This window comes from Salvia hispanica, chromosome 6, assembly GCF_023119035.1.
Source record: "Salvia hispanica cultivar TCC Black 2014 chromosome 6, UniMelb_Shisp_WGS_1.0, whole genome shotgun sequence".
Lineage (NCBI taxonomy): Eukaryota > Viridiplantae > Streptophyta > Magnoliopsida > Lamiales > Lamiaceae > Salvia > Salvia hispanica.
The window spans coordinates 8,063,989-8,075,490 of NC_062970.1; the positions used below are offsets into that span (position 1 = coordinate 8,063,989).

An 11,502-nucleotide genomic window follows, 5' to 3' on the forward strand; every position below is an offset into this window, starting at 1 on the left:
TAGATATCTGTAAGAAAAAAAGACAATTGTAAAAATTTAACTTGTCCAATTATATCACCCAATACAGACTCTATTTCAGTATTTGCATTCTACTTCAATGACTACTAGTTCATTTCAAGGAACTAACCAGAACCATATTTTCAAATAAAAATTACATAAAAGTCAAGATTATTGATAATGTTTCTCAGATGGCACAGAAACATGACAGGTACAGCAATATTCAGAGAAAAAAAAAAAGTAGTTCCAAGTGTGTATAGCCCAACTATTCCATACACAATTGTGTGCTTCAGAGTGTCTCAGTAAAGTCTCACACCAAACTACATTTTCTAATCAACGCTGCTAGAAACATTTAAATTGCACTTATTTTCGCAGTCTATAAATTATCATAGAGTAGATGAAATCATGAAATTGATTTCACAGATACATCCATGCTATGTGGAACATCAAATGGAAGTGTTCACAAAAAAAGTCAGGGATCATTAAAAGAAATGCAAGGCAAGGAGACGAAGAAATAAGATATAGGTAAAGCAACAATACCCTAAATACAAATGTTTTTACTGAAAAACAATCGAGTTTGATGACATATATAAGGTTGCTAGCTCATCAGAATTTGATGAATCCACATATAGGTGGCAACAACATGTGAAGAACAAAAGATGTAGATGTAGATGTAGATTAAGAGTTGAGCATATCTAGAAGGTTTATCATGAATGGTTTTTTAAGATATATATTCCTTAAATAAGTTGCAGACCATATAGTACAATCAGAATATCAGGACATTCTTCTACCAAAGAAGAACACACAAACATGCACCCTATTTTGAAGTATGATTAACACAGCCGCCTATCTTCTACAAGAGAATTCCGCTTTAGAGCGATATCATACTAAAACAGAACACAGGTATGTGATAAAATAACAGCTGCAAAAGCATAAATATTCGATATTATTTCTACCTTATGGAGAAGTAACGAACCGAGAGCCTCTTCAAACGCTCGAGCCCAGTAATCTCACGCAAAAGGGGGAAAGCAGAAGGCCTTGGGGGCACTCTACTGAGCTCTAGCTCTTTCAAATTCTCTAGTTTACTCAACTCCAACCCACTAACTCCCGGCTCCGTTACCTTCACTTGCAAGCATTCAAGCTCAACCAGATTCCTAAACTCCCCCGGAAACAAGTTCAAGTCATTCGCGAAAAACTTGATAGTTTTTAAACCCTTAAGCCTCCCAACATCTTTCGGAATCAAATTCAACTCATTCTTGTAGATAAAAACCTCCTCCACTGTGCTATCGTCGCCACTAACAAGCGGAAAATCGAGAACTTTTCCAGATATATCAATTACGGAGTTGAAATTCGAAGCTTTTGCGTCAGAATTTTCCACCGAGGCTTTCAACTTCCCTGTTCTCTCCTTATTTTCTTGATTCTTGGCGCTGGAAGGATCGATTTTCTCCAATTCCTCAATCTGCATTGCTTATTGCTCAGCCAGCCTTATTGGGACTTCTTCTGCAGAGAATTAGATGAAGAAATAATCAAATTGGACATGGAAAGGGACAGGGAAATGCCAATATTGACGGAGTTGAGATGGCTCAATAGATTACGAATGTAATTGCACAAGGGGGATAGAATTGTTTGTGAATTTGTTGATGATTGCGCAGAGAAACCCTAGATTATAATATGATCGTTGAAAGCTGGGGTTATCAATATTCAACAGTGAATTTATAAAAGGGGAAAACATTCCTTCTGAAAAAGATACACTCATTTTTCTATTTTGAAGAGGTTTTTTATATTTTTTCTATACAAAAAAATAAATATGATAATTGTTTTTTATTTATCTTTTTTCCATAAAATTCATTATTTTCTAAAAATATGTATTTATCTATTTACAAAGGTAAATTGCGAACATATTATGTTTATTTATTTATTTTTATAAAATTCATTGTTTTCTAAAAATATGTATTTATATTTTTAGAAAAGTATTGAAAATTCAAGCAGCAACTTTGCAATTTTCAAATTACACAAGTACATTAATTAAAATTAATTAAATACTATATTAATAATTAATATTATTAAAATGAATTTAATACAATAATAATTCATATTTTTAGTAATATGGTTATGATCAGTACTGTCGTCATAGTTACCATCGTCATAGTGATACTTACTGTAGTTGCTAATTTTTGTGGATGAACGATTTTTTGCCTATCCTATGTTGATTTCTGTTTTTGATTTGGCTATCCTTTATAAATTGTTTGTTCAATTCAAATTCACCGCAACACCTCGTCTTATGCGTAATCCTTAGTCCACGCCCTATGCATTGTCCGCTGACTATGCACACATTTTTGCATAGTCCGGCCTATCCTCCGTCACATTGCAGGGGTAAGGACGGATAGTCCGGACCATGCACACATTTTTATTTTTTTGTTTTTAATTTTTTTTTGCTTTTATATATATCACCAATTTTTTTACTTCATTTCACACCTTTCACTTCACTCTCTTCCCCATTTCAATTTCTCTTTAAATTCAATAATGACTTCAGACGATTTTCATATTATTACGAGTATAATATGGCAATATGGTATAACTATTCAGTATAATAAAAATAAAAAGTATGTCGAAATATAAATGTCTATATTACGAGTCTTATAGTAAGCTCAAGAATGAGTTCAAACTTTACAAGAAAATTAAGTTAGCGTATTTTTCAAAACTGAGCAAGTGATATTCACACAAAGGATGAAATATTGAAGGAGGGCTTTTACACTATCAACACTGCGTCAATAATCTCAATTAAATTGAAAGTTTTTAGCCATACAAAAAATATGATTTCGCCACTGCATCCCGATTTATCACACTATACTTCTACAACACTTTCTTCTTTAACTTTAATAATATAATTGTGCACCTTTTAACTTAATCGGTAACTGTAAGGATCAAATGGAATTTGATTGTATTTATTAGGCGATCAATAGTATTGTGATTTGTGAGTATTTATCAGGCGATCAAATTCGTGAATTATTATAATAAAAAAAGCAGTTTATTTAATTTGATTTTTCTATACAAAATAATGATGCATGTAAGTGAATAAGTGAGGAAGTACATGTATAATGTATACATCCAAATTGCAGCTAAGCGGATCCCAAACAAAACATAAAACAAAATTATAAATTCGTCGGTTCCGCCAGTTATATACTAGTTCATCACACACTTCGCGCATTTGAAAATATCACTCTTATTACGTTGGTTCCGCATTTTGATTCTCTCTGATAAAGCTCTTCCTGTTCATCTCTCAAAACAAAGATGCTAGCATTCAAGTATGATCGCTTTGCAGTTTACATTTTAGTTTTTATCTTTGTAGCTATCATTTAATTGTTTCCGCTTTTGAAATTTGAACACCAGAGCTGAAGAGCAGAGCCAGTTGCAGATCGTGGAAAGGGAAGAGATCGAAGATGAAGAAGACCTGTTCGAAGCGATTGATAAACGTAAATCATGTTCATGTTCATCTCGTTTACATGTCATTAACATTTTGATTGTTCTAGATGGATCAGTTTTAAGCGATGCTGTTGCTTCATTTTACGTGATTATTTCAAATTTCGGTTCATTGCATTTACATTCTGATTACATAATTTTCTCGTTTAGGTACTGTGTTCGCTAGATTTGAAATTATACTCGTATGAATTCATTTGAGTTCAGTAGTTTTTGTAGTATATTTGCTGTCAAATGTGGTACAAGTTACCTTCGGAAATTCAAATCGGTTTAAATTTTTTTCGTGTACCTTTCTGCTGCTCTATTTGTTAATGTACATGATTCTGATCGTGTTCCTGTTTCATGTTCGTCAAGTGTGTTCTTGATAATTTTTTGTGGAGCACAACTGCACAGAGCTTCACGAGTTTTTCTGTTTTTTGATGGTCATGCGCTAATAATTTTCGGATGTTTTTTATATTGGTGATAGATTAGCACAATTAATGAAGTTTCATCAATCTCCAGAGAAATATTCATTGTGAATGCTTGATTATGCTGATATATGCGTTCCTCTCTCTCAGAATTTTTCTGTACTCCATATTCTAAGCACTTAGCACTCTCAGTATTATTAATTGTAGATTGCTCACAACTTGTTATGGTATACTTTCTAAAAATATGTTAAGAAATGCTTCAATGTGAGCTGGTAGTTGTATCTGAAACCTTCAGTAGATGTAGTTGAGTTTCCTGACAAGCTTGATACCTTGATATAGTTATCTAGAGCTATTCTACTTTTCATTTGCAGTGACAGCTCATGGAATCAATGCTGGAGATGTGAAGAAGCTGCAGGATGCTGGGATCCACACATGCAATGGCTTGATGATGCACACTAAGAAGGTGAATATTTAAATCACCTTACAGTTTAGTTGTGAGTATAATTTTGCAGGCTTCTGAACTCTAGTTTCTCTAATGACCAGAATTTGACTGGAATCAAAGGACTTTCTGAGGCTAAAGTTGATAAGATCTGTGAAGCTGTCGAGAAGATAGTGGTTAGTAATAATTTTCTTTTGTTATGGTTACTAATAGTTATATGAAGCTGTGGCGTATACTGATGTCTGGCATCTACAGAACTTTGGTTATATGACTGGCAGTGATGCATTGCTGAAAGTGAGTTTCTAGTTCCTCTGTGCTTCAGCTTTTACTAGTAATACGCAGACTCTCATTGTTGCACAGAGACTTATATCAAGTTATTGTTGGCTATGCAGAGAAAATCAGTAGTTCGCATCACTACTGGAAGCCAAGCTCTTGATGAACTGTTAGGAGGTAATAATGAATCTTCTGTGTGATTTTCATTTGAATTCATCTGCACAATATGCTGAACATAGATCATTTGTGCTGAAGGTGGGATAGAAACTTCTGCAATAACAGAAGCTTTTGGGGAATTCAGGTGAATACTATTTTCTGCTAACTTGATCAAAACACTTGATAAAAGTTAACTCAAGCTTTTAATTTATTAGTTTCATGATGCTACTGAACTTGTATTCTGATATCCGTAACCAACATTTGATTCAGATCTGGAAAGACACAGCTTGCCCATACTCTCTGTGTCTCTACTCAGGTGATGAGCTAAGCAAAAGAAGTCTAGACAAAAGTTGTTATTTACTTATCTCTTTAATGCAGTGACATTTGCATATACTTTATGTAGGAAACTGATATCTAAATTGCTCTTCACAAATGTATTCTAAACCTAATTCTTTAGCTGTTTTATCAATTATTGCTTTGCTTCAAATTCGCAATGCTGAAGCTTCTGGGGGACCTTTTTTTTTGTTTTGCAGCTTCCTACTAATATGAAAGGAGGGAATGGAAAGGTTGCTTACATTGATACTGAGGGGACATTGTATCCTATCTACTGATTGTTCAGTTTCACATATTATATGACTTTTTTAAAGTCATTAGGTTACAAAGTTTTCTGGATGTTCTTTGGTTTTCCTTGAATCGAGAAATTGCAGCCGTCCAGATCGAATAATACCCATTGCTGAAAGATTTGGGATGGATGCTGGAGCTGTACTTGACAATGTAAATCCAATTTCTTCACTAATTCACTAATACCTTATCATTCGCACTCTGGCATCTGATTATATATATTGTTTTGGAAATCTGAAAGATCATATACGCTCGTGCCTATACATATGAGCATCAGTACAACCTGCTTCTCGGTCTAGCAGCAAAAATGGCAGAAGAGCCTTTCAGACTGTTGGTAAGCTATATTTAGCATTCTTTTTGTACATAAAATTACAGGGAACTCATGTGAATGAAGTTTGGTTTCAGATTGTTGATTCAGTCATAGCTCTATTCCGGGTGGACTTCACTGGACGAGGCGAACTTGCAGACCGACAGGTCTGGACCACTATCAAAAGATTTTTATTAGTTCAGAACCTCATATTCTGCAGTTTTGTGACTTCGTGTTAAAATTTTCAGCAAAAGTTGGCTCAGATGCTCTCAAGGCTTATCAAGATTGCTGAGGAATTCAATGTTGCTGTCTACATGACCAACCAGGGTAAATCAAATCTGCATTTATCAACTAGCATTAAACCAATCAATGCCTTGAATAAAAAAAGACAAGTGTTAATAGTTTTCTTCGACTCAAATCCTAATCAAAATTATAATTTGCAGTTATTGCTGATCCTGGAGGAGGTGTGTTCATATCAGATCCGAAGAAGCCAGCAGGTGGCCATGTTTTGGCTCATGCAGCCACCATAAGGTTGATGTTCAGGAAGGGCAAAGGCGAGCAACGCGTCTGCAAGGTGTTTGATGCCCCGAATCTTCCTGAGGCCGAAGCAATATCCTTTCTCTGCTTCTACATTTAATAAATTTCCATCTCTAATCTCATATATATGAATTCCGATTTAGAACAACGTGAGTTTTCTTAACAGAAACAAGTATTCCAGATAACTCCAGGTGGAATTGCGGATGCCAAGGATTAAGGCAAATACCGTATCTTTATGCTTTATTGATATCTGATTAGTTTCTATACTATGAAACATAAATGCTTTATTCAAACTTAATCTGCTTTTGGTTCAGCTTCAACGATTATGATCTTCATTGTAACTATTTCAACTATTGTTAAATGTTTCTAGCAATTTCTCTTTGCTCTTATATTTCTGGCAAATTGAGATGGCTTATAGCCACCACAGCAGGTTCAACGTGTTTAAAATCCTTGTTAGATTATATGATTAATAGGGGTATCTATTTTGTATGATAGATTAGATTGATAATGTATTTTGAAGGACAAGACGATCAAACAACTTAAAAATCGTAGTCTAAGAAGCTGCAGGACAGAAATCCAAGTAGAAAAAAAAATTAAAACCTTTGAACATACAGCAGCACATCACAACCAATATACCATGTCTTGCTGCTTCAAATGTTATTTATAGTCGAGCGAGGCCATTAAAAATGGCTTCATCTTTATAGTGTCTCAAGTCTCAACTCCAAAGCATAGCAAAAAGAAACATTTCTTTTTAGTTACATATGGTTACCTTGGCAAAGGAATCATGATATGTCATCAAAGTCTCCATGCTAGAAGGATTTAAGGGAAAGCAAGATAAACTGAGGGCCGGCTAATAACAGAAGCCACTTTCATTCAAGAGATCTTTCGTGTTAGTTCAATAGTGCTTGGACCAATTTGCGTCGCTTCCAACCCTAGGCATTGTGGATTTTTCTTTGCGTGAACCTTCATCTACCTTGAATGTCATACCACAAACCTCCCCTGAACTGTCCACTCTTGGAACAGCCTTCAACTCATTTGGATGCTCATAGCTCCGTAGACCTCCAGACGATGTGAAAAAGCATCCTGAAGAAATGAGGAAAAAAGGCATTTCTTTAGCCTCAACTAATCACAAGAAATGACCTTTAGTTTTCCCTACTTCTGAAAAAAACACCAACTCCTTGCTCTATCCAATAAAGAAAAAGCTTAACTATGCATACCATTATACACCAATGCTTAAGCAAGGGATCAAGGATCGAAATCATCCCTTAAAAATTCCAAGAGAGAAGGAAATGGAGAAATAATATTCACATATGATACGAAGGGCAAGCTGTATGTCATTCTAACTGAGTATACCTTTGGGAAACGGGGAAAAAGACTTGCCACAGCCTTGCTTCACAATATCAGCGTCAGTAGAAACAACAAGGTGACCTTCAGCATCAGTTCCCCAAAAGAAGGGCACACTCCCGTCTACATCCTGTACCATCGATATCAAGTTAATGTACAGCTTCATATAACACAACAAAGTCATTACATGTCTAAAAATAAATGCCAACATCAGCAGGACCAAAAAAACTACTCACGGCAGCAATAAACGTGGATTGTGAAGTAGCATCGAACAGAATGAATGCAAACCTCCCCTCGATGCCCCTCACAACGTGCTCAGCAGGATAAGGACCCCTATCCCTTAGAGTCCTGTAAGCCTCAATCACAATGCTCACTTCATTAGCTGTCTTGTTCAAGCCATACTGCTGCTTAAGAACTGCAATGTTTTCAATATGGCCTTCGAACAAGCAGAACATATCATCCACAACTGCAAAAAGTCTGGAGGAAAGAAGGGCACAGAGTAGATTAGAGGAGCTTAGTATTAGATGGACAACAAGGAACCATGGAAAGATTTAATGATGCACAATGCAAACAAGTCCTCCAATGATAAAAAAAACACAACCAAATCACTAGAGCTCAAGATTTTCACAAAGGCATAAATTTGATCTGGATTTGGGCGAGTGACATAAATATGTGTATATAAAAGCCTTTCAAAGCCAATATGCCTTGAACTACAAAGACCATAGCAAGATATCCGCAAACTGCCAAACAGTAGTTAAAAAGAATAGGAGATAGAGACAAGATTGCATTTTGATTACCCTTGCATCATTTCATCTTACACCAATATCTATAAAAGAACAAAAGTTAAACAGAATAATAATTTCTCACCAAGAAAACACATAAATTACAGTGTGTCAAGAAAGAGGCTCAAGGAATCATTAGCAAAATAAAGGTGCAACTAAACAGAGTTAACCGCATATCAACACTGATTCAAAAGGGAAATTGCACAAAGAATTTGTATCACGTATAAACAGTAATCTGATAACTAAGTAACAGAAGGCAGCCGGAGAAATGCTTATAGATCAGATCAAGATTAAGTAGAAAAGAAAAATGAGGAAGTAATAACCTAGGAAGAAGGGGGTTTTGTCGGGCAGAGGAGTAGGCAATGACACCGGAAGAGGCGAGATTGATGAGGAAGGAGCCAGGGTGCGTGGACGAGAAATGGGCTGCCAAGAATCCGTCTTTGAGGGCAGAAACGGCGCCGTTTTCCGGAGTCTGCTGCAGTGCATCTGGGCTTTTCGCAACCGATTTGTTAAACACGGCCAGCATTTTTCCTTTTTCTTGATCGTCGGCAGAAAATCTGGGAGGAAAATATGTGTGTGTGGGTAAGAGAGAGAGAGAGGGGGGAAGTGATGAAGACTTTATTATTGACTTTATAGATTTCAGCAGAACAAACGCGCACGTTAGAGTTTCGACTTTGGAGCTCTTTATTGACTAATATACCCTTGCTTATGCTAGGAAATTACTGGGGTTTTGGAGTGGTATTGATGATGCGAGGAAGGTTTGAATCGTAATCTGAGCTACGAGGGTCCATCTCTCCTTATCCGTTTTCTAATGCTTGCGTGGCAACACTTCACTGGAATGTTCTGTCGGGGGAGATAATTAACTTGATGATTAGTCACCTTATGATTGGACTAATATTATATTGACTAAGTATTTAACTGAATCGATCAAACAAATCAATTTTAAATTTTAATTCAGATCAAGGCCCACTAGAAAATCTGACTTTATGATATCCATTGACCTCTTTATGGATATTCCGTTGTTGACTCTTTTTTATGAGCCATTCGGTTTGTCCAATGATGCCTCTACTAGTTTAGTTACATTTGACTCGTTCATGTTCATAGACATAGGTAGAATTGGGCACAAATCATGACTCGTTCATGTTCATAGGTAGAATTGGACACAAATCAGGGTCAATTATGGAGTTCATGTTTCAAGGTTTAATTTTGAAGTCCGTTTTTCAAATATGGGTTCGCACTGTTGACGTATGGAATGTGCCTAATTAATTTCTTTGGATTGAGGTGGTATTTGATTCCTGCATCGGAAGTTGGATCCAGATATGAAGATAAAATACCATATGTACCTCTGCAAACTCCTAATATACCATTTTGATGAGGGCATTTTGGAAAGTTTGACCAACAAACTCCTAAATTATTTTCCAATAAAAAATGAAAGTAGTGGGTCCCATAATTATATCTTGAAACATGAACACACGAATTAGAGCATCCCCATCCGTGCTCTTAGCTAAGAGCACGGAAGTGGGCCCGGACCCACTTTTACTCCTTGTCCTTAGCTAAGAGCACAACACCCATATCCATGCTCTTAGCTAAGGACAAGCTCAAGGGTCCAACCATTCTATTATTCAATTTAAACAAAAACATTTCCACAATATTAAAATGCATTAAAAATACTCGAAATACTATTACAAATTACAAAATAATTAAAACTTACATAATCAAATCCTAAAAATTAAAAATTACACAATTAAAATCCTAAAAATTAAAAAGACCCACTACTCGTTGCCGAATTTCGCCCAAATGTGATTGATTAGATCTTTTTGTAGCTCAGTGTGGGCTCTTGTATCGCGCATTGTGTGTCTTCTTTCGATCCTCTCGTTCACCGTCGTATGCACACCTCGGCGTGGGGGAGACCTCGCGGTTGAGCTTCCAGCTTCATCCTCGTCGTAAAAGTTAGCCGCCTTCGGTCCTTCGTAGCTATAATCATGTTGTGCAAGATAATACACGCGTACATGATGTCGGCGATATTCTTAACGTACCAAAGCCGAGAAGGGGACTTCACAATGTTGAATCGGCCTTGAAGGACACCAAAAGCTCTTTCGACGTCTTTCCGAGCAGACTCTTGACGCTGCGCAAAAAGAATCCGTCTTTGCTCTTGTGGATTGCTGAACAACTTCACGAAAGTCGACCACCTTGGATAGATACCATCGGCGAGATAGTAACCCATGTGGTATGCATTTCCGTTGACGGTGAAGTCGATCGCCGGTGCTACACCATTCAAAACATCATCGAAGAGTGGTGAAGAATATAGCACGTTCAAGTCGTTGTTGGATCCGGCAACACCGAAATATGCATGTCAAATCCATAGGCGGTAGTCGGCGACCGCTTCAAGGATAAGCGTTGGGCCGCCGCCTTTGTGGCCGCTTAAGTATTGCCCCCTCCAAGCAGTCGGGCAATTCTTCCACTTCCAATGCATGCAGTCAATGCTGCCTAGCATACCGGGAAAACCGTGGACTGTTTCGTGAAGATGAAGCAACCGTTGACAATCGTCGGTGGTGGGTGCCCGAAGGAATTCCTCGCCGAAAGCAGAACGAACGCCGTCGCAAAAACTCTTGAGGCATAGGATTCCAGTTGACTCACCGACATGCAAATACTCGTCGAAGAGGTCAGCCGTTTGCCCAGTAGCAAGTTGTCGGATGGCACAAGTACACTTTTGCAACGCCGAGAGACTTTGTCGACCGGTTGCGTCTACACCTGATTGAAAGTATTCAACACGAATGGACAATGTGTTGACAGTACGCATAAACAACCGTTTTGACATGCGAAAACGGCGCCGAAAGTAATCTTCTGGATACCGCGGCTGGTCGGAAAAATAGTCGGCAACGAGCCTTTCGTTGGCTCAGTCCCGATCACGAGGGATGTAGCAACGTTTTGATTTAGCTGGTTGAGGAGGAGGGGCGGGGGTATTGGCGGCGACATAGGCTTCATAGGCGGCAAGATATTGTTCATAATATTCTTGTTCTTCGCACTCCGCTTCCGCAATGAACTCGTTGAAATCCATTTTTGAATTTTTTAGAGAGGGTTTGGGTGAGAGAGGAAGATGTAGATAATTTAGTATGAAAAAAGTATGAATGGGAGATAATTTGATGTGAAATGTGAAAAAAT

At 37.2% G+C, this 11,502-nt stretch overlaps 4 protein-coding genes across 4 annotated transcripts in view; 2 read left to right on the plus strand and 2 right to left on the minus strand.

Moving 5' to 3' along the window:
* Positions 1 to 662, plus strand: part of LOC125194601 (protein NETWORKED 1A-like) — a 5,407-nt gene extending 4,745 nt beyond the window's left edge. The window contains exon 5 of the mRNA XM_048092856.1: positions 630 to 662. Coding sequence (XP_047948813.1) covers positions 630 to 662 — 33 coding nt within the window. The remainder of the gene's footprint in view (positions 1 to 629) is intronic.
* Positions 663 to 949: 287 nt separating this feature from the next.
* On the minus strand, positions 950 to 1,719 carry LOC125194602 (CCR4-NOT transcription complex subunit 6-like-B). The gene is made up of 2 exons (XM_048092857.1): positions 1,593 to 1,719; positions 950 to 1,497 (listed from the first exon to the last, which is right to left on the minus strand). The coding sequence occupies exon 2, from the start codon at positions 1,460 to 1,462 to the stop codon at positions 950 to 952; it is 513 nt and encodes a 170-aa protein (XP_047948814.1). The 5' UTR covers positions 1,463 to 1,497; positions 1,593 to 1,719.
* A 1,496-nt stretch (positions 1,720 to 3,215) lies between these two features.
* On the plus strand, positions 3,216 to 6,603 carry LOC125196252 (meiotic recombination protein DMC1 homolog). The gene is made up of 15 exons (XM_048094694.1): positions 3,216 to 3,302; positions 3,388 to 3,470; positions 4,253 to 4,344; positions 4,425 to 4,496; positions 4,576 to 4,614; positions 4,713 to 4,770; positions 4,849 to 4,894; positions 5,020 to 5,065; positions 5,283 to 5,344; positions 5,457 to 5,523; positions 5,612 to 5,704; positions 5,776 to 5,844; positions 5,926 to 6,004; positions 6,121 to 6,287; positions 6,387 to 6,603. Exons 1-15 carry the CDS (start codon positions 3,289 to 3,291, stop codon positions 6,429 to 6,431), a joined length of 1,032 nt encoding a protein of 343 aa, XP_047950651.1. The 5' UTR covers positions 3,216 to 3,288; the 3' UTR covers positions 6,432 to 6,603.
* Positions 6,604 to 6,795: 192 nt separating this feature from the next.
* On the minus strand, positions 6,796 to 8,951 carry LOC125196253 (stem-specific protein TSJT1). The gene is made up of 4 exons (XM_048094695.1): positions 8,664 to 8,951; positions 7,795 to 8,035; positions 7,568 to 7,688; positions 6,796 to 7,297 (listed from the first exon to the last, which is right to left on the minus strand). Exons 1-4 carry the CDS (start codon positions 8,864 to 8,866, stop codon positions 7,110 to 7,112), a joined length of 753 nt encoding a protein of 250 aa, XP_047950652.1. The 5' UTR covers positions 8,867 to 8,951; the 3' UTR covers positions 6,796 to 7,109.
* Between the last annotated feature and the right edge of the window lie 2,551 nt (positions 8,952 to 11,502).

Excerpts from the sequence above, each read along its gene's own strand:
- LOC125196253 (XM_048094695.1), bottom strand. The coding sequence starts at position 8,866 with ATGCTGGCCGTGTTTAACAAATCGGTTGCGAAAAGCCCAGATGCACTG. Across the intron at positions 8,036-8,663 it reads CAAAACCCCCTTCTTCCTAG|ACTTTTTGCAGTTGTGGATG; the intron begins GTTATTACTTCC and ends TCTTTCCTCCAG. Across the intron at positions 7,689-7,794 it reads AATCCACGTTTATTGCTGCC|GATGTAGACGGGAGTGTGCC; the intron begins GTGAGTAGTTTT and ends TCGATGGTACAG.
- LOC125196252 (XM_048094694.1), top strand. Across the intron at positions 5,066-5,282 it reads CTCTCTGTGTCTCTACTCAG|CTTCCTACTAATATGAAAGG; the intron begins GTGATGAGCTAA and ends TTTGTTTTGCAG. Across the intron at positions 5,705-5,775 it reads AAGAGCCTTTCAGACTGTTG|ATTGTTGATTCAGTCATAGC; the intron begins GTAAGCTATATT and ends GTTTGGTTTCAG.
- LOC125194602 (XM_048092857.1), bottom strand. The coding sequence starts at position 1,462 with ATGCAGATTGAGGAATTGGAGAAAATCGATCCTTCCAGCGCCAAGAAT.